At 48.8% G+C, this 21,721-nt stretch overlaps 1 protein-coding gene across 1 annotated transcript in view; it reads right to left on the bottom strand.

Annotated features, from left to right (window-relative positions):
• Nucleotides 1-144: 144 nt before the first annotated feature.
• The window catches only part of myo5b (myosin VB), a 48,453-nt gene continuing 26,876 nt past the window's right edge, over nt 145-21,721 (bottom strand). The window contains exons 15-39 of the mRNA XM_067249801.1: nt 21,460-21,606; nt 20,778-20,875; nt 19,408-19,494; nt 18,289-18,400; nt 17,431-17,642; nt 17,011-17,167; nt 16,195-16,434; nt 15,701-15,928; nt 14,286-14,379; nt 12,272-12,417; nt 11,556-11,675; nt 11,284-11,418; nt 10,841-10,906; nt 8,706-8,945; nt 7,793-7,890; nt 5,883-6,081; nt 5,618-5,711; nt 5,064-5,204; nt 4,614-4,765; nt 3,983-4,072; nt 3,286-3,436; nt 2,469-2,763; nt 1,679-1,853; nt 1,073-1,153; nt 145-957 (exon numbers count right to left, since the gene is read on the bottom strand). Coding sequence (XP_067105902.1) covers nt 805-957; nt 1,073-1,153; nt 1,679-1,853; nt 2,469-2,763; nt 3,286-3,436; nt 3,983-4,072; nt 4,614-4,765; nt 5,064-5,204; nt 5,618-5,711; nt 5,883-6,081; nt 7,793-7,890; nt 8,706-8,945; nt 10,841-10,906; nt 11,284-11,418; nt 11,556-11,675; nt 12,272-12,417; nt 14,286-14,379; nt 15,701-15,928; nt 16,195-16,434; nt 17,011-17,167; nt 17,431-17,642; nt 18,289-18,400; nt 19,408-19,494; nt 20,778-20,875; nt 21,460-21,606 — 3,711 coding nt within the window. The 3' untranslated portion in view covers nt 145-804. The remainder of the gene's footprint in view (nt 958-1,072; nt 1,154-1,678; nt 1,854-2,468; nt 2,764-3,285; nt 3,437-3,982; nt 4,073-4,613; nt 4,766-5,063; nt 5,205-5,617; nt 5,712-5,882; nt 6,082-7,792; nt 7,891-8,705; nt 8,946-10,840; nt 10,907-11,283; nt 11,419-11,555; nt 11,676-12,271; nt 12,418-14,285; nt 14,380-15,700; nt 15,929-16,194; nt 16,435-17,010; nt 17,168-17,430; nt 17,643-18,288; nt 18,401-19,407; nt 19,495-20,777; nt 20,876-21,459; nt 21,607-21,721) is intronic.

Below are 21,721 nucleotides of genomic sequence, written 5' to 3'. Positions count from 1 at the left end.
GGGGGGCACACACAGGGGTGTGCACGGGGGGCACACACAGGGGCGTGCACGGCGGGCACACACAGGGGCGTGCACGGCGTGTGTGCACGGGGGGCACACACAGGGGCGTGCACGGGGGGCACACACAGGGGCGTGCACGGGGGGCACACACAGGGGCGTGCACGGGGGGCACACACAGGGGCGTGCACGGGGGGCACACACAGGGGCGTGCAGTGTCTCACTGACGGAGACACTGCATTGCAGCGCTGCCTCCCTCTGTGGCGTCCGGTGATGCTCTGAGGTCAGGGAGGCACGGAGAACATGATCTTGTGGAGGAGCGAAACCAGACTGAACAAAACGGCTGAGGACGTAGAAGACACCCTCAAATGCTTTTGGCAAACTTGGGATGGATACGAGCATCCATTTACAAAGATCCTTTTTGGAGTTTTAGGAAGTGGTTAAAAAAAAACGATAAACAAAAAGGCTTAGAGTCTAAATGTTGGCAGTCTCTGTACATCAAATGAACGTGCCTGTGTGCTTCACACAGACGGTGAAATATGACAAGGCTCCCCAAGAGGAGGACCCAGGAGCAGTGTCCCGTCATGGGCCAGGCGCAAGGGTTTACCCATCTAAGGAAACTGTGCTCAATTCACACCAAATAGGACCTGAATGCCTTTCACTGTAGGAAGAAGAGAAAGCTCTCAACCGTCCAGTAAGTCCTTGAGTTCTGGCGCTTTCTGCAGTTTGAGGTGAACAGCAGGGCAGCGCTGAGGGCTCTCCTCCTCTCTGTTAACAACCAGGCCTCAGACGGGCCCAACCGAAGCCTCAGACTCGATTCAGGAAGTCCAGGTTGAGGGAGGCAGGCATGTGCAGGGTCTCCAGGCTGAGGGCGGAGGGGGTGTAGGGGAACAGGACTGGGAAGGTGTGCTTGGTGTCCACCAGGAGCTGGGGGTGGTCGTTCCTCTCCTGCAGGCGGTTCTGAGGGCAAAAACACACGAAAGGTAAGATGGTGGGGTCGGCGCTTTGAGGCGGAGCCAAAAGTCTCCGGAGAGGGTTCCGAGTGACGTCTTGCTGACGGACGAGGGGACGCTACCTGAATGTTGCGGATGAAGGCCACGGTGACCCTCTCCTCAAACTCGTTGAGCGGCGTGTAGAGGTTGAGGATTTTCACGATCTGTTCGGAGCAAAGGGAACACACGTCAGCGCATCTTCACGAGGTTGTTAGAACTTCACTCCTTCTACAACTGGGAACCCGTGGAACCTAACTTGCTGGTCTGTTAAGATGTTTCTCCACTCTGTGCAACCTAACATGCTGTTATATAGAGATGTTTCTCCACTCTGTGTAACCTAACATGCTGTTATATAGAGATGTTTCTCCACTCTGTGCAGCCTAACTTGCTGTTATATAGAGATGTTTCTCCACTCTGTGCAGCCTAACATGCTGTTATATAGAGATGTTTCCCTACTCTGTGCAACCTAACATGCTGTTATATAGAGATGTTTCTCCACTCTGTGCAGCCTAACTTGCTGGTGAGCTGTTTCTCCACTCTGTGCAGCCTAACATGCTGGTGAGCTGTTTCTCCACTCTGTGCAGCCTAACATGCTGGTGAGCTGTTTCTCCACAGTGCAGCCTAACATGCTGGTGAGCTGTTTCTCCACTCTGTGCAGCCTAACATAATGGTGAGCTGTTTCCCCGTACCTGCTGCATGCTCAGAGAGGTGCACAGGGAGCAGATGGCCTCGGCGTCCTGAGACGTCTTCTTCTTCACCTGCAGCAGCTGGGCGGCCTGGATGATGGGCTCCATGGTAACCACGGCCCCACACTGCTGCAGGTTCTTCCCCCGAAGCCACTCCTCCATCTGACTGATGTTGTACCTGGCCAATCACAGTCACGCATGCTCTAACAACGGCGACCAATTACGTGATGTCTCGTGTGTGTGGGTACTGTGCCCCGAGCTCCATTGGATTAATAAAGTTAATTGAAATGTTTAAAAAAAAGTGTTCCTGTGTAGGTTGTCAGTATCTAAGCTCAACAGAACCTGCTCAGTGTGAATACCTAATCACCACTGAAAGTGTGTGTCTAATAAAGTTAATTGAACAAAACAAGTGTTCCTATGTCCGTATCTGGTAAAGTCCATTGAATGGAATAATTGTTCCCGGGTTAGTATCTCATAAAGTTAACAGAATGGAATAAATGTTCCTGTGTCTGTTACTAATAAAGTTACTTGTGTTCAGTTAATAAACTGAACACAAGTGCTCCCGTGTCAGTATTGATACATTTAACAGAACAGAGCGGATGTTCCCCTGTCCGTATCTAATCAAGCTGAACTGAAGAGGATAAATGTGTGTGTATGAGCACCTGAGATGCATGTGTGTGTGTGTGTGTGTGTGTGTGTGTGTGTGAGCACCTGAGATGCATGTGTTTGTGTGTGTGTGTGTGTGAGCACCTGAGCTGCATGTGTGTGTGTGTATGTGTGTGTGTATGAGCACCTGAGCTGCATGCCGGTGCTCCAGGAACACACGTCCTTCCTCAGCAGCAGGTTGTTGAGGGTGACGGCATTGACGGAGTAGAACAGCTGGCGTAACACCTGTCCTGCGATCTCAGGGTCCAGGCCGTGCTCGCCCATGGTCCCGTAGAACTGGCCCAGCTGCCGGATCAGGGCCTCCAGAGTGTAGCTGCCCGGGCCATCGCCGTCACAGTCCATGCTGGACGAGCGGTTCCGGTAGCCCATGGGCTTCACCCCCGCCAGGCTCGGGATGCTCTCGCTCTCCAACATGGCCGACACTGCGGGGCAGGTGTGTGTGTGTGTGTGTGTGGGGGGGGGTTGTAGGTGGAAGGGTCATATTATTAGGATGTGCACAATGTATTCCTTTTCATAATATATATATTTTTTGAGTTATTTCATAGTGTGGAGGTAGAATTGCTTTCTGACAGAAGGGGACAACAGCGCAGGCATTCAGCACATCTCTACAGCTGCACGCCTGCGTAAGAACATCTTATCATCTACCTTGACCTGGTACTAAACCAAACATGACACATTCCGGCCCTTTCTCAAGATGCAGACTTTGTTCCGCAGGAACATCAGCATATGGCAGCCGCCAGACCCTCACCTATCATGGGCTGCATGACTCCGCCCCCTCACCTATCATGGGCTGCATGACTCCGCCCCCTCACCTGTCATGGGCTGCATGACTCCGCCCCCTCACCTGTCATGGGCTGCATGACTTTCTCCGCCCCCTCACCTATCATGGGCTGCATGACTCCGCCCCCTCACCCATCATGGGCTGTATGACTCCGCCCCCTCACCTATCATGGGCTGCATGACTTTCTCCGCCACTTTGATGAGCTGCTGGTAGATCTGGATGGAGAGATCGCTCAACACCTGCCGGTACTCTGCCAGGTCAAAGTTCTTCAGGCAGTGCTCGTTCTGCTTGCCCGTGTTCTGGGTCATGAACGCCTGGGGAACACACCGGGAACACACCGGGAACACACCGGGAACACGGGAGAGGTTTTTAATCACGGTAGGAATGCTGTACAAGGGGTGAACCGGCGTGGCCCTTATCTATCGTTTATCGCTCGTTTAGGATCGAAAGATATCCAGGGGTTGAGGTCAGATAATTTCATTATAAGTACAGCAGGTTCAGTCTTTGCGGTTGAATACTGTAATAACAAAGTATCCATATAGGAAACTATTTTATCAAATACGACATGAAGATCTCAACCTGGGACCTCTTGATCTTCAGTCAAATTGCTCTAACCACTGAGCCTTATACCCATCCCCTAGAGCAGTGGTTCCGAACCCTGGTCCTCAGGTACCCCCTGTCCTGCCTGTATTAGATGTTTCCCTGCTCTAACACACCTGATTCAAATGAATGGTCATAAGCAGGCTTCTGCAGAGCTGGATAACGACCCATTCATTTGAATCAGGTGTGTTGCAGCAGGGCCCTACAGTGTTAAAGGGGCTGGGTTGTGTGTGTGGTTGTGTGAGGGAGCGAGGTCTCACCTCGTCCCCACTGTACTGCTTCAGACAGTGGAGCAGACGGCTGGTGTTGGCCAGCCAGAACGAGGTCATCTCAAAATCTTCGTTGTTTTTCTGCAGAGGAAAGGAAGAGTTGTAAACAGCAGTGCACGTCTGGTGTGTGGGTCCAGGACAGGTGTGTGGGTCTCTAGGACAGGTGTGTGGGTCTCTAGGACAGGTGTGTGGGTCTCTAGGACAGGTGTGTGGGTCCAGGACAGGTGTGTGGGTCTCTAGGACAGGTGTGTGGGTCTAGGACAGGTGTGTGGGTCTCTAGGACAGGTGTGTGGGTCTCTAGGACAGGTGTGTGGGTCTCTAGGACAGGTGTGTGGGTCTCTAGGACAGGTGTGTGGGTCTAGGACAGGTGTGTGGGTCTCTAGGACAGGTGTGTGGGTCTCTAGGACAGGTGTGTGGGTCTCTAGGACAGGTGTGTGGGTCTCTAGGACAGGTGTGTGGGTCTAGGACAGGTGTGTGGGTCTCTAGGACAGGTGTGTGGGTCCAGGACAGGTGTGTGGGTCTCTAGGACAGGTGTGTGGGTCTCTAGGACAGGTGTGTGGGTCTAGGACAGGTGTGTGGGTCTCTAGGACAGGTGCTGAGAGAAGGGGAGCTTGCTGTTTACCTTGAGGACTTTCTTGATGGCGTTGATGGAGCTGGTGAGCAGAGAGTGGACCTTCTGGTCGTCGTTGATGTAGTCTGCGTGGCGGATGCACATGAACAGGATGTAGGCTGGCAGGCAGGGGACGGTGGCCGAGACTGTGTGTGGCCTCATGTCTGAAACGACACACACTGCATTAGGTCACCGTGACACGAGAAACACACAGAATCCATTAGACTTTAAAAACCACATCGAACAACCAACATTCCTAAACAACGAAAATCTCAAAAACACGTTAAACCATTCTGTCGTTTCCTCCTTTTTCAAATAAAAACATGAATTCAACATAAATATAAAAACACCACTGGATTTTTGAACCCCTGAAAAGGGCCTTTCCCCTCAGAGAGACGAGGCAGCTGAGGCAGCGGAGGCAGCTGAGGCAGCGTCGCCTGCTAGCGTGCGACCGGGCCGTACCTGTGATGAGGGTTTTGACCAGCAAAGCTTCATCCTCCTTGTAGTACTCCAGCATGCCCTCGAAGTCCTTCTCCCTGCGCTGGACGGTCACCTGTCGGGTCAGCTCCGGCCTGGCCTTGCTGGGCTGGGCGGCCTGGGACACTGGGGGGAAACACAGGACGTTTACATTTTTTGCTTTCTTTACCAGGCAAGTCTATTGTCTGCACTGCTGTCCCCCACTGTGGGGGCACGGTGGGGGCACTGTGGGGGCACGGTGGGGGCACGGTGGGGGCACTGTGGGGGCACGGTGGGGGCACGGTGGGGGCACGGTGGGGGCACGGTGGGGGCACTGTGGGGGCACGGTGGGGGCACGGTGGGGGCACTGTGGGGGCACGGTGGGGGCACGGTGGGGGCACGGTGGGGGCACGGTGGGGGCACGGTGGGGGCACTGTGGGGGCACGGTGGGGGCACGGTGGGGGCACGGTGGGGGCACGGTGGGGGCACGGTGGGGGCACTGTGGGGGCACGGTGGGGGCACGGTGGGGGCACCCTGGGGGCACCGTGGGGGTTCAGTACCTTCCAGTTCCTGGACCTTCTTCATGTAAATCCTCAACTGTTTCTTCAGCTTCCTCTCGTTCTTCTCCAGCTTCTCCACCAGCTCCTTCAAATCCTGCAGCCCAGACACACAGGCGTTAACCACACATCACTATACTGATACATATATATATATACTGTATACGTATATACTGTATGTATGTGTGTGTGTGTATATTATAATTAGTTGTGTGTTCGTTGTGGAGAGTATGAATTGTTTTTTGCCAAATGTCGGGGAGAGTCTCACCAGGTTGTCGTTGGTGAGGCGCGTGATCTCCTGCTGGACGCTGTACTCCACCTGGGCCTCGGGCGACAGGGCCAGGGTGTGGTTCAGCATCTCCTGCCTCTTGTGGAGGTCGGCCTTCAGTAGCTCCACCTGGGTGTGCAGAGCCTCCAGCTCGTCCCGGTGCTGCCTGGTCTGGGACTGCAGCTGGGCTTCCAGCAGCCTGGGGGGAGAGGGGGAGATACAGGCGTGAGGTAAGGAACAAGGGGGTGGAGGGGAGAGGACAGGGGTGGAAGGGAGGGGGGTGAGGGTGGAGATGGAGAGGACAGGGGTGGAAGGGAGGGGGGAGATGGGGGTGGAGGGGGTGGAAGGGAGGGGGGAGATGGGGACATGCCTCAAACACAAGCAGAATAATCTTACATCAAAATTAAAAACCTAAATCCGATAATAGTTACAGTCGGGACTTGGGAGTATTCAGGAGACAGGGAAAGGGGAGGGAGCACTGCAAGAGAAGAAACACGCAAGCAAGCAAGCAAGCAGAGGGAAATAACCTGGCAACTTGTTTTAGACCCTGGTAGGCCAAGCCCAGCTCTCCATCTTCATTCAAATAACCCCAGTCCTGCGCTCTACTGGTGTCCACAAGGCAGCAGAGGGCAACAGAGAGAGAATGAAAGTGACAGACAGGAGAGAGAGAGAGAGAATGAAAGTGACAGACAGGAGAGAGAGAGAGAGAGAGAGAGAGAGACAGAGACAGAGAGAGAGAGAGGGAAAAAGTCATGACAGGAGGAAGTAAATAAACTACAGAGCTGAGAACAGATCAGAAGAGATTAGTAGCACAAGCAAAGCTAAAACCCTTTATACTGTACAACACACACACACATTTAACTTCTCCTTGGGCCAGATATCCATACTGAAGTGCTTAAGAGACGTTTAATCTTTTTAACAAAGACATTTCTGCACGGTGAGGAGTGTAATTATGTGCATCAGCCTCTGATTACTGGTAGCTGGTGGGCAGCTGTGTAATAACCTGGATGCATAACTTTCCCCTGCCGGTTAAGAGATTTGGCTCCTCAGACAACAGCACTGAATACATTACACTGCCATCCCATTCCCCACACCAATAATGAAAAAAAACAGACAGAAATAGATGACTTAGAGATTGCTCTAGTCAAGATAAATCTTTGCACTCTGACTGGCTCATAAGAATCACAGATGTATTTCCGCCCCTGCAATCTGAGGCTTGTTTCCAACCCTGTCAGTCAGACTGACGGAATGACTGGGAGACATCTCCTAATGATGTCACTGAGAGCCATGATTCTAGAATCTTCTGGATGTATTCTACTCTGTCAGCCACGGGGGAGCTGACTAGAAATGGTAAAAAACGGTGTGTTATTTGTAAATACATCAGCGGCAGCCTAATTTGAAAGATGGCTGGGCCAACTATTTCCAATTATTTAACTCTGGGAGAATCATCAAGGCCCATTACTGTGCAAAAAAGTGCAACAAAAATAAACTTTGGATAGGAGCGGAGAGTTGGATGCCTGAGCTGGGTACAGTGTTAGACCAACAATAAGAGATGTTGTCAGGGAAACTGAAAGGTACATTGACTCATGCCTCCGGGAAATGTTAAGTCTCTTAGTTGGAGAAAACTAACTGTTTACTATATAACCTTACCTAACCTATAGGATGAAAGCTTCACCACTACGGAAAAAGCCCCTTGAATTTGTCAATTATGCAGGTTTTTATTCCAGCACAAATCCATTATTCTAACAGCTGGTTGACAAGCTGAATCATGTTTGTTAAAATCTAGATCTCCAGGGGCAGGGCTGGACTTAAAACCTACAGGAGGGTCTCTCTCCAGGAGCAGGGTTGGACCGCTCTGATCTAAACCACTGTGGTTCTTCAAGGGGAAACGCGGACATGATCCTACTTACTTCTTGGATTCGCAGAGCCCATGGTAAGCCAGGAGAGCTTCTTCCTTGTCGATGGGCTTGTTGCTGTTGTTGGTCCAGTCAGGGACGTTGCTGGTGTCCTGATGAGAGAAGGAGATGAGAGAAGGAGATGAGAGAAGGAGACGAGACAAGGAGACAAGAGAAGGAGATGAGAGAAGGAGACAAGAGAAGGAGATGAGAGAATGAGATGAGAGAATGAGATGAGAGAATGAGACAAGAGTAGGAGACGAGAGAAGGAGACGAGAGAAGGAGACGAGAGAAGGAGACGAGAGAAGGAGATGAGACGAGATGTGGAGGTCAGTTGTGTTTGTGTTGGAGACTTGAACAAAGGCTTGACTCATTCAGCAACTGTGACCAATTCTGACACTGGCAGGAAAACAGCTGATAGTCAGACAGGTATATACGGTCTAGAAGATGGTCTTTTAGAAGGTCAGGATTCAGGCATTCAGTGGATTTCTTGGCCCTGGGTCTGATCTGGAATGACCTGTCAGACTCTCAGTCCCTAAAGGTCGTGTTACCTTGGTAACCTTTGAGATAGCCGTCTCCCCTTCTGCCGTCTTGGATGAGGTTTAAATCTGAGTAAGCTCAACACCTTCATCGCTCATGACCACCATGTGTCTTTTATTTTTCAGTTCAACTTAAGTCAACTAAATTTAGAGTTTGCCCACAACTTTCTTTTTAAATTTAAAGTTGTAAACATCCGAATCTTGTTTCCTATCAAACTCCTGGTATGTGTCGCAAGATGAACACGCAACCAATTGCCTTTTATATGAGGGCAAAATTCCCTTTCAATTAGCCAATAGGGCCATATACGTTAGTCAATCCGTGCATATTAAACAAGGAGGATCAGCCAAGCTAAGGTCGACCTGTGTCCCTCCACAGCGTATCTACTCACTATGTGATTGGTGTTCTTCTCCTGCTGGGCCGAACTGACAATCTGGGTCCTGAGGATGAGCACTTCCTCCTTGCGAACATCCAGCTCCTCATTGGCCGCCTTGAGCTGGTTGAGCAGCAGGTTGTAGCCGTCTTGCAGCTCATTGGAGGAGCTATTCTGGGAGGCGCGGTCAGCGATGGCTTTCCGGAGCTCATTCAGGTCATTCTTCAGCTTCTTGTTCTCAGACTCCAGCTCCTGTCTCTGTGGACATACAGCACCAGGGCGCGACAGTGGTCAGGGCTGCACAAATAATCGAATTTTAATCAAAATCCCGTTTTTGTCATCCCACGATCAAATTTGCGTGATCAAGCGATATTTAAAATGCGTCATTCCGTATATAATATATTATTATTTTTTTGCTTCCTAAAATATATTTACACAATGGAAAATGGAAAATAGTGCCCTGTTGAAGTTTTGCAAAATGTTCTTTATTGTTTTATTTATTTATATTTATACTTTAAGGAGATGCATTGAATTTTGGTGAATAAGAGGAACTTTTTTATTTTGATGCACATATTTGTAAATTAGCAGGAATGTATCACAATATGAATGTGAAAGCAGTTATAATTTGCCTATGTGATTTTTCTTTTAGTTTTGGTTAAAATAAAAATATTATCGTGATAATTAATCGTGATCTCAATATTACATTTACATTACATTTATTCATTTAGCAGACGCTTTTATCCAAAGCGATTTCCAAGAGAGAGCTTTACAAAAGTGCTGATCATAACAACGAAATAGCCCCAGACATTGTGGGCTGATCCAAATAATCGTGATTTTCATTTTTTCCATAATCATGAATCCCTAGGTCAGGGTCATCTCTCTCAGGTCTCAGGTTCTGATCTTAAAAACTCAAACTGAACACAGCATTGTTCCAGGCATCATAGGACAACTCACAGACAACAAAAACACATACTTCTCTAAAACATACATTTAACTAAACGTTTGTTCTTCCCAAAACAAATCGATCTTTAACCCTTTGCACTTTGTCTCCTCACCTGAGTGGGACATTTGGAGAGGACGCCTTATCTTCTATAATCAGTGTCAATCAAACTGTTTACTGTTATGGTCCAGAAAAGATAACTATTTTTACTTAGCACAGAAATAGACACAATAGATCTCTGAACGTTCGGAATACAACGAGGTTGAGAATTAGTAGGAGAAGAAAAAGACAAATAAATGGATTGTGCTGTCAGGTATGTCTGTTTGCAGCCCTCTGCTGTAGGTGTATCTATGGCACTGCTACATCCCCCGATTTCCCCCTGAAAACCTAAACACTGCAGGGAGGATTGTCCTGGGAATCCTTCTCAGAAATGCTTTGGAATCCGGCCTGGGCCCTTTGGTGCATGTCTCTGTCTCTGTCTCTGTCTCTGTCTCTGTCTCTGTCTCTGTCTCTGTCTCTGTCTCTGTCTCTGTCTCTGTCTCTGTCTCTGTCTCTGTCTCTGTCTCTGTCTCTGTCTCTGTCTCTGTCTCTGTCTCTGTCTCTGTCTCTGTCTCTGTCTCTGTCTCTCTCTCTCTCTCTCTCTCTCTCTCTCTCTCTCTCTCTCTCTCTCTCTCTCTCTCTCTCTCTCTCTCTCTCTCTCTCTCTCTCTCTCTCTCTCTCTCTCTCTCTCTCTCTCTCTCTCTCTCTCTCTCTCTCTCTCTCTCTCTCTCTCTCTCTCTCTCCCTGCATTTCCTGTCACGCTTCACTCAAAACTGTCCGATAAAGCATGACAAATGGCCCAAAATATATATCTTTTAAAAATTTATGTTTTGAGACCATCTTTCCTACAGTAGATGTTTAAGAAGCACCACAGAAACACTTAAACCCCAACCTGGTTACATTCAAGAAGGATTGTTAAAAAGGGTAAAGCAGGAGAAAAATGGCTTGGAAAAAAGGCTGCACTGTAAAGCTAACCGCTAACAATCTCTCCCTCTCAGGTGAACCCCAGGGTGCATGAGCCTCCACTCACCCACAGTTTGACAGGCAGGGCAGCCAGAGACACCAGAACAGCCAAGGTGAATAAGAAATCCAAGAGTACCAAAACCGACATCCTATTACAAACGGCTCACCACCTATGTGTGTGTGTGTGCGACAGAGAGAGGGAGATATGTACCTTAAGACTGTTGTAGGCCAGGTCTTCTCCCTCTTGCTCTGACGTAGAACCCCTTGGCTCGATACCCTGAGAGATAACAACACAGAGTTGATGACTACACACGGCGTGATAAGTCAGAGGCAGGTTGCAACATCAACATCTATACACAAAGCAAGGACAGATACACATCCTTATCTGACAGTTAAACTTATATTTAAGTTGCTAAGTCTAACGATAATGTTTATTACCTTTCCTGGACTTAAACCTCAACTAGTTAAAAGTAGTATTTTTATATATTTTTTATTACATTTATCAGACGCTTTTATCCAAAGCGACATACAAATAGCAACGTAGTGACTTATTTCTTTCAGAATGTCTAAATTCAGAAACACGGCCGCATTCTGCAAACAAGACTTTTTAAGAGCAATTTCCTGTTGATACAGGAAGCAGGAAGTCAGGTCCACCTTGCGCGTCGCCAGATCCTCCACCTTGTCCAGGTTGGCCTGCAGCCTCTTCCTCTCCTGCTCCAGTTCCCGGACACGTTTCTGCAGCTTCATAAACAGACTGATATCCATCGCTGCCTTCTCCACTCCCATCTCCTGCAAGCACAACATTTTGGAATAACCAGCTGAATCCTCGAGGATCAAGAAAGTGCTACTGTACTCGGCTGTACAGTATCCTATTCGCTCTCCTCTCCTCCACTCTATCCTACTGTTGAGTCGGGCAGGAGTCTCACCTCCACCAACTGGATGGAGTCCTCAGTGTCGCCCACCTCGGAGGTGGAGATGGAGGGGTAGTTGGAGTCCGACTCCAGGGAGCTCTGAGTGGAGGGGTTCCTTCTGTGACCGGGCTGGAACTGGGGGAGCAGAGACAAAAAGGCTCTAAGGAGTCAGGTGGCTGAGCGGTTAGGGGAATCGGGCCAATAATCAGAAGGTTGTCAGTTCGATTCCCGGCAGTGCAAAATGACATTGTGTCCTTGGGCAATGCACTTCACCCTACTTGCCTCGGGGGGAATGTCCCTGTACTTACTGTAAGTCGCTCTGGATAAGAGCGTCTGCTAAAATGACTAAATGTAAATGAGAGGTGAGGACGTCACGCACGCAAACTCAAAACCATTATATGTTATATACCTCACTATCTATAGGTACATTACAGTATACAATTATATACATGTGTGGGGGGGGGGGGGAAGGTCAATCAAAATACTCAAGAAGAGGTTTGTGGTTGAAAGTATCTCTGCTTACTGGTCAGGCTTCCTAGGTTAGTGCTCTGATCAGGAGGTGACGGTAGATTGTCATTGTCCTCCTGATCAGAGCACTAACCTAGGAAGCCTGACTGGTTTTGAGTTTGCGTGCGTGACGTCCCCATCTCTCATATACATTTAGTCATTTTAGCAGACGCTCTTATCCAGAGCGACTTACATGGAGATGGAGAGATTCTCCTGACACTCACCTTGACCAAGGAGACCTCCTCCTGGAGGTTGTCGTATCTCTGCTCTAGTCTGGAGAACTCCTTGAGCATGTTCTGGTAGCGCTGTCTCTCCTCATCCAGCTCCGCCTGCAGCTTGCCCTCCCTCTGTACCACACCACTCTCCTGGTCTGGGACACACACAGCATGGTCTGTTAGGTGGTGTGTGTGGTCTGTACAACGTGACAGGGAGTGAACCCTCATTCACAGTGAACCCAACATCATCAAGTTACTTCTGGAGGTCCAAACATCTGGATAGGACCTAGACCTGTCTTCCTGGTGTAGGTCTACGCTAAACATCAACAGAAATTTGTCAGGGCTTCACTTAAGGAAACCTCTGAATCTGTGATAGGAAGAAGAATGAATAGGTGAGAGATGAACAGGCGGTGGATAGGGCTGTCAGATCGTTCCCATTTTTATCTCCGCTGTTTATCTGTCCATCTCCTCCGCGCCGCTCAGATCTTCCTAACTCGACTCGACAGTGGAGACGATCTCTCTGGACCCCGGCCAGAGGAGAGTGGGAGGACACGATGATGAAATATGGGACTCCGGGGACCGGCGTGCACGCATACAGTATTTAGGAGGTTGTGTCCGATTTATGACCTGAAACTAATGCGTTAAAGTGTTATTTGCATTTATATATCATCTTTATGAGCCGAGGCGAGCAGCGTGGTAACTCTTATGGGCTCTCCTCACCCTCTCGCCTGGCTCATTACAGCCCCGTATTAAAGTGCTTTCGAGGAGCGTAAGATACAGGGAACCGTGAGATGGTGTGAAAATTCATTCTGAAAGAGGCAGGGGTTAAAACAGCCGAGTTCAGAGAGGAAATAGGATAATAACCACCCCTACGTGCTAGCCGGACAACCCACTGTTCCCCACAGCAAAGCAGAAATGAAACGCTGTTGATATGGCAACAGAACTTAGCGTTAGCTCATCTTCAGGAGACGTCAGGGACTCAAAACAGGCCTTGGCGTCTGCCTCTCTCTCTCTCCTTTCCTATCATCTCTCTCTCTCCTTTCCTATCACACTTCACTTACCAACTATAAATATATATATATTTATTGTATATTATATATATATATTATTTTATTTTTTTAACACTGCGGATAAAGAGCTAAATTGGACATTAGGGCTGTAACTCATTCACTCCCTCTAAGCACTTTAATAATCAGGATCCACTACAGAGAGCTGGACGATAACCGACCGTCTCAGTGCAGGTCAGGACGGGTGTGGTTACGTGACCCTATCCTGTGAACTGACTATGGGGAAACATCCTGAGGGAGATGCAGTGACATGGCCTCCAGATTGGAGCAGCCAGAGATAACGTTGGGAGATTAGGATGTAAACACAAGTCACAGATCCTTAGGAGAGAAACACTCCCATATCGACAGTGCCATCGAGCGAAGGATAACTTCAGTCCAAACTGGTTAAAACCGGTTACAGGTTCAGACTTCTTAAACACACCAGCTGGTTGTAGTTTCTTAGACCTCCGAAAGAAGCACACAGAATGGTGCTTCTTTGAAGATCTCCCTCACACATTCATATCCTGAAGACATTTAGAGGATATTAGGATACTGTAAGCATATATTTGTCCACAGGCCCAGACCTAATGGGCTTTGCCTACTGCTTTTACCATGTGAAGCCGAAGCTGAACAATAGATGGCTTCACTGCCTCGGGTGGAAAGCTGTCTCACATTGCTGCTTGGAAACCTGATGCAATCTGTCCCTTTCTACCTTCCTACTTCTAAACAAAAACTGCTCTTGTGTTGGAGAGAGAGCGATCCCTCCCCCAGGATAGGGAGGGGAGGCTCTGTTTCTCCCCCCGTTTCTCCCCCCTTCTTTCTCTCTCTGTTTTCTCTCCCTCTCCTACTCTCTCTCTTCTTGGCTCTCTCTCTCACCCTCTCTCTCCCCCCGTTTCTCTCTCTGTTTTCTCTCTCTCTCACTCACTCACCTTTTCTCTCCGTCACACAACCGGACGAGAAAAAGGAAACCCTCTCACCTTCGGTGTTCTTAGACTGCTTGAGAATCATCTGGTTCATCTCCTCCTTCTCGCTCTTCAACAGAATATTCTCCTTCTCCAGCTCCTTCACCCTCTAGAAAAAACAAGGGAGAAAAAAAAGTAAGAAACTAAGAAGCCAGGTCAAGTTCAGGCTCAAAGCTTTTCATGATTTATCTGTCTAACTCGCTACGACAATCTCGGACGGACCTGGACCTAGTTGGGCCAGAAGATGCTTGAAAAAAAGACACACATTTGGTAGTTAGTTTCTCTTCTGAGAAACCCTAAATCTGCAGCTGCTCTATGAGAGGACACTGTGGGAGTAAGCAGGAGAGCAGGGAGGATACAGCCCATCCGTCGTCCTGGAGGCTGGCCTTGAGGAGGCCTGGAGGCTGGCCTTGAGGAGGCCTGGAGGCTGGCCTTGAGGAGGCCTGGAGGCTGGCCTTGAGGAGGCCTGGAGGCTGGCCTTGAGGAGGCCTGGAGGCTGGCCTTGAGGAGGCCTGGAGGCTGGCCTTGAGGAGGCCTGGAGGCTGGCCTTGAGGAGGCCTGGAGGCTGGCCTTGAGGAGGCCTGGAGGCTGGCCTTGAGGAGGCCTGGAGGCTGGCCTTGAGGAGGCCTGGAGGCTGGCCTTAAGGAGGCCTGGAGGCTGGCCTTGAGGAGGCCTGGAGGCTGGCCTTGAGGAGGCCTGGAGGCTGGCCTTGAGGAGGCCTGGAGGCTGGCCTTGAGGAGGCCTGGAGGCTGGCCTTGAGGAGGCCTGGAGGCTGGCCTTGAGGAGGCCTGGAGGCTGGCCTTGAGGAGGCCTGGAGGCTGGCCTTGAGGAGGCCTGGAGGCTGGCCTTGAGGAGGCCTGGAGGCTGGCCTTGAGGAGGCCTGGAGGCTGGCCTTGAGGAGGCCTGGAGGCTGGCCTTGAGGAGGCCTGGAGGCTGGCCTTGAGGAGATAGGACACATTCAGAGGGGTGTCAGATACCATGGAGGAAGCCAGCACCCAATCTGGTGCCAAAAAATGGTGTCCCTTATTCCCTTATGCCAGTGGTGACATAAGACACACACACACAAACATATATAATGTCTTAGGTGAGCATGATTTAGTTGAGTAAATCACTGCTTCTATAGTTTTTGAAAAATTCCCTGTAAGTCAAAGTGTTTTACATCCAGTAAACACGTCAACTCAACAGTTCCCTTGTCGCCTAATGCTGATGTTGTCTCAATGATCCACCATACATGTTTCATTCCTTCAGACGCAGGGGCATGTGGTTCAGCACTTAACATCTGCCGTCAAAGAATATTAAGCTTAAATTATTTTTTAATTGTTGACGTAATTATTTGGTATTATTTAACCACATTTGTGGCTGTGTGGTCAATCTGGTGTATAAAAAATAATAGTAGATTTTTTTCTAACCAACCCTCCTCCCCCTCTCACCTGCTCCAGACCCAGCTTCTCGCTGCCGTACTCCTCCTCCAGCCTCTTCCTGTGGGCGTGGGCCTCCTGTAGCTCTGCCCTCAGCTTCTCCAGCTCGTCCTGCAGTTGGGTGCCGTCTCCTTGGCGAACGCGCACCTGTTCCAGCTGCTTCTGCAGCTTGGTCATCTCAGAGCTCAGGCCAACGTTGGTCACCAGCAGCTGCTCGTTTTGCGTCTTGTACTCTTTCGACTACCGAGAGAAGGAGAGAGAACCACAATGATTAATTTTGGAATTGCACGATAAGTTTGTAACCGCAAGTTTAACTCGGAACCGCAAGATTGATTCGTAAGCACCGGATCATTTCCTTGCATCACTTCCGTCAAAGGGAAAAGTTAGCAAACTACCAAATTCGCCTGACTAAAACATTCGACGTATCTAACTTAAAAGTGGTTTTAAGTTAAAGGCAGAACTTAAAGAAGTGTTGTGTGTTAGAGCTGCTGGGGTCAGACACCGACCTGATCGTCCATCTTCCTCTGCAGCTGGACGATCTTGTTCTCCATGCCGCTGTTGAGCTTCTTCAGGTGCTCGGCGGACCTGGCCTCGATCTTCAGCTGTTTCAGCTGGCGCCGGGCCTGGACGCGTCGGAAGGCACACTGGATGGTGACGGCAGCGTCGCGCGCCCGCCTGAACTTCCTCCTCTGCAGCCAGCCGCGGACGCTCCTCTGGATGATGATGGCCTTGTGGTGCAGCAGGAACTGAGGAGGGGTGGAGGAGAGGGGACGGGTGGAGGAGACAGGGTCCTCGTTATGGTATATTGTGGTCATAAATAAAAATTTACTTTCTGTTTCTGAATTTTTCATGCTTTTCTAGACTAGTTTTTGGAAGCTAAGTGTGACAGGAAAGGCAGGGAGAGAGAGAGAGAGACATGCAGCAAAGGGCCAAGGCTGGACTCGAACAAAGGCCTCAGCCTACATGGTACACAGACTTATCCGGTGAGCTACCGGGGCTCTTGGAGTCTGTCTATGTCTCTGTCTCGAGGGACTCTCGCTGGCAGAGCGACACCAGGGCCGTGTTTACACACAGCACCTCCTGATCACATTCCGTTTGGATTCGAGACACTACGTCTCCAATGAGAAGCTTCACCGAGGACAGCTATTTTCTCTCCATTGATTTAATCAATTCCCAGGAGAGAAAAAAGATTCTAATGGAGACATAGGACAGAGAGTGGAGAGGAAAAGTGGATGGTCGGAGCAGGATGGGAGGAAACTCAACAACTAGTGAAAGAGAGAGAGGGAGATGAAGGGAGGCAGTAAGATAGGGAGCTCCAGTACCTCCTGGAAGATCCTGCGGGTGTACATGCCCCTGGTGAAGGCCTGGATGGTGACCACAGCCTGTCTCACCCTCAGGTAGGCCTGTCGATCTCTCACCATGCGGTACTGCTTCTGACAGATCACTGCAGCACGGGTGAGACGCAGCTGCTCCGCATGCCTGAGAGAAGGACAGAGAGAGAGAGAGAACTTCACTTATTACTGACATATCACTGATACAAGAGATGAGACAAGATATGAGAGGGAGGGAGAAAGAGAGAGAAAGAGAGAGAGAGAGAGAGAGACAGACAGACAGACAGAGCAGGATGGAGAGAACAGATGACAACACTGATTGATTCTTGGGGGGGAAGCTACAGCCAACATCCTCATACACACGCCGCCCTGCCTTTCCCACCCTCGTCACACATGCTTCTCCCTCCTCACCTGCGAGCCAGGTACCCTCGCCCGTATCTCTGCAGCGTGAGGGCCGACCGGCGGATCTTCCGGTAGCGGACCCTCTGGAGCCAACCCCGCACCGACTTCTGGATCTTGATGCAGGCCGAGCGGAACTTGTCCGCTCTCAGCTTCTCCAGGTACGCCACCTGGCCCGCCCGGAAGAAGATCTTGGTCTTGCCGAACTGGAACTTGTCTGGGTCCTGGCAGGGGAGCGGGGGAAGGGAAGACCAGGGGTTGACGGAACAATCGACGGGTGTTTTCACCCTCTGAGTGTAAAATCACCTTGTCGTGTTACACCTGCAGGTCGACAATGCAGTCCTGTATAGTCTAGCAGTAGCATATAACACTGCATATTCTAGCTGTACCAGAGAACTAACTTAGAGTACTCTTCCATGCAGTAGCCTACCGCCTGCATGTTTTAGCAGTAGCAAACCGTGTTGTGTGTTTTACATTACATTTACATTTAGTCATTTAGCAGACGCTCTTATCCAGAGCGACTTACAGTAAGTACAGGGACATTCCCCCCGAGGCAAGTAGGGTGAAGTGCCTTGCCCAAGGACACAATGTCAGTTGGCATGACCGGGAATCGAACTGGCAACCTTCGGATTACTAGTCCGACTCCCTCACCGCTCAGCCACCTGACTTTTAGCATTAGCATACTACACTAGCTTGACACTGAACAATGATTACAACCAGGTGTTTAGCTGTGAACAGAGCAACACAGCAACACACAGGAACTGAAACTCCCCTGAGGTTTCATAACAAGGTGCCTCTGCCTCCTACCACCTCCCTCCACAGGGGGCGCTGTGATTTAATAACTACGAAGGGTACGAGAGAGCCTCTTACCTTCACCAGGGTCTCCAGCAGCTTCTTACACACCAGCTTCTTGTCTGAGATGGTCATGTCAGACTTCTTCATCAAGACCCGGTATCTGTTGAAGAAGTCTGGGTACGTCCACCTTGAAGGACAAGGGGCAGGGCGTTTTAATGTCCTTTTGATGTTTAAGACCCGTTTTATTAATGACATAAGAAACAAAAAGCTTTTTTACATTTAAACAGTTTTTTACACATTTTCCTAAGTATGCTGATAATTTCACATAATATGTTGGACTGACAGGTCAATTCTAAATGTATATTTTTAACTTTCAAAATATAGAAATATTAATAAATATACATTTAGAAGTGCCCTTTAATGAGAACACAGTGATGACTGGATGTTATTGTCTTCAATTTAATAATAGTGTTTGACGCAATAAAACTTTTCTCTCATGCGGTAGTTTTTTTCTTCCTTCTCCTGTGTTATAAAAGTATTAAATTGTTGTTGAGCAGTTTCTTATGCTCAAGACCAGCCTCCCTCTGTGCTGCCTCGGGGAACATATCTCTGGAGAGGAGGATGAAATTCAATTTCCCCCCCGTTTAGGCTAGCGCGAGAGAGTTGTTGTGGATGTGAAAACAATAACGACAGACAGAGAGGAAGAGCTGTACTTCTGCTACAGCCCAGGGCTGTCTGAAGTCCAGAGCCTCACCTGGGCCCTCGTCAGTTGCATTCCATGTCTGTGCTTCCCTCAACATCGTCAGAAGGGTTATAAAACACAGGACGTCCACAGAACGTGCTTTTTATTTTATTAATAAACAGGGGAATGTCCCTGTACTTACTGTAAATCGCTCTGGATAAGAGGGTCTGCTAAAATGACTAAATTAAAGTCGCAATAATTCAGTTTGAGGCTGGTCATTGGTTGAAAGTACTGCATAGCACAGACATCAGTGTGATTCTCAATTAGCAAACACATGGGGTGCCTCTGCATGTCATGAAAGCGTTAAAAAACACGTAAAAGAAACACAAATTCCTGAGGCGACGGACATCACGTTCCCTAATCAGTGATTAATAATCCTCATCATCGGGTACCTACTCAAGAACAGACGGCAGTCTGAACTCCGGTGGGACGTGTTGAGGACGTGAACTCACCTGGACGGGTATCCCGCCGCACTGATGCGAATCGTCTCCAGAACGCCACATGCTCGTAGCTGCTGAACCGCTCTCCTCGAGTCAAACCTGCGGCAGGGACGACACCACGCACTCAGACGACACACCGAAAGCGACCAAGATCCTCCAGGGGAGCAAGGGGAACCTCCTAACTGAACCTCCTAACTCACGACCCTGCTGACTGTGGAGGTGTTCCAAACCTGTGCCTGTTCCTATTCCTTGACTGCCCTCCGTACCAACCACAAGCACGGGTCGGTTTGTATGTCGGCTTGGGATAAAAATGTCAGCTGGAAGACTAACATAACAAACGTAACCTACCTGATTTTCTTCTTCATCATTGTACACATGCTAAGACGTCCCTGGAGGTACTGGCTGAGACATGGACAAGACGTGCTGTGGCCAGCTGCTGTGTGTGTGTGTGTGTGTGTTGGCCTGACTGTCTCTCTCTACCTCAGGGCCCTTGCTACCAGCTCAGCCACAGCTTGTGACTAGCATCATCTAATTTAGCAGCGCTTGAAAAAGGTCCTTGTGTGAAAGAATGACTCAATGAGATGAACACAACTTGACTTCTCATCTCTCCACCCTCTCTACCCTCTCTCGTCTTCTCAAGAGTGTTCTTGGTTTCTGTAGTAAACAATCGACGCCAAACGACACCGCAGAAACTAAACAGTAGTTTTGCTGGAAACCTTTTTGATACAACAGCAAACCCTCTTCTCAACCGACAATTTCCTTTCGTATTAATCACAGATTTTTTTATTTTGCTGATTCATTCTGTGCTTCCAGGCAGTGCACAGCTTCATCATGACAGCTTTATCGTGGTAAACATAAACCTAATTTCCTATGAGTTTCAAGTACCAGTACAGCTATCAGTACCTGGGTACCTGTGGTAGTTCTAATTACTGGTTACTCTACAACCGATGCTAAATTAATCTTTTAAAGCTCTTTGGACAACAACAAACAGCCACATACAGTACACCTGGGTCTGTAAATAACATTTGACCTTTCCAGAATAATTTCACCACCCAACAGAGCCCCATGCAGTTGGGAGCATGTGTTACGACTGGGGGCAAACTGTAAGAGGCTTTCCTTTACGAGCCTTATGAATCGGATTAGGGAAGCTGAACACAGTTGAAAGCCTGACTTCTGATTCAAGCACAAAGGGCCTCACTGTCGACCCCAAGTTCTGTTTTAGCTCAGGCTAAACGAGAAGGCGACGCTAACGATCAGAAGTTACATTCTTACATGTAACCTACGTAAGCAGGTTCATACACACAAGCCATTTCTGAAATCTGTCGATCCATAGTATGAGACAAGGGTTGGCTGTCGTGTCGAATGTTTAGACGTTCACTCACATGAATGCTTCCTTCTCGTCGTTAGGCTTGATGCAGCGCACGTAGTGGGGCGTGGTGGCGTTTAGGGTTTCCATGAGGAGCTGGAGGGAGCTACGGAACTACAGAACACACACAAAAGTACAACACGCAGGGATGAGAGAAACAGTTGACAACATTTTTTTAAAGTTAATTATTATAATATTTATTTTGACTATTAATAGGTATAAAACGATATCATTAAACTATTGAATGATAATGAATTATATAAGTATTATATATTTAGTATTATTACCCTTATTATGACTATTAATAAAACTCAAACTATATACATACGTACATGTATATACATTTAATAATTAACATACACTATTTCATATGTCATACATAGCTAAACAAAATCCACATGTGGATGTCTTCTCCTAAAAAACAAATAAAGTGTAAGATTACTACTTGTTATCTTTCGCTTATGAAACGACTGTGACCTTTAACCCCTGTCCATAACATTTAGTCATTTAGCAGACGCTCTTATACTTACTTACAGTAAGTACAGGGACATTCCCCCGAAGCAAGTAGGGTGAAGTGCCTTGCCCAAGGACACAACGTCATTTGGCAGAGCTGGGGATCGAACCAGCAACCTTCTGATTACTAGCCCGATTCCCTAACCGTTCAGCCACCTGACTCTTAACATAACAGACAGACTCACCTGGTGACCCACTGTCTTCCTGTGCTCCTTGTTGGGGACTTTGGGGATGGGCTTGGCTGGACGCACGTTGATCTTGGAGGACTTACTGGAGAATCCGGTGGCAGAGCTGTCTTTACGCTCCTGGAACAGATCGGCCACGAGCTGGAACTGAGAGACGAGGACAGGAAAATGATCACGTTAGGGATTTGTGTGTTTACATGGTGGTTTCATACAAAACAAGTTCTTGCAGTACATCTTACCGGTAAGAAGAACTGGACTCACA

Source organism: Osmerus mordax, chromosome 14 (assembly GCF_038355195.1).
Source record: "Osmerus mordax isolate fOsmMor3 chromosome 14, fOsmMor3.pri, whole genome shotgun sequence".
NCBI classification, from domain to species: Eukaryota; Metazoa; Chordata; class Actinopteri; order Osmeriformes; family Osmeridae; genus Osmerus; species Osmerus mordax.
Note: the sequence above shows the minus strand (reverse complement) of the source record. Positions and strands in the feature narration are given on the sequence as shown.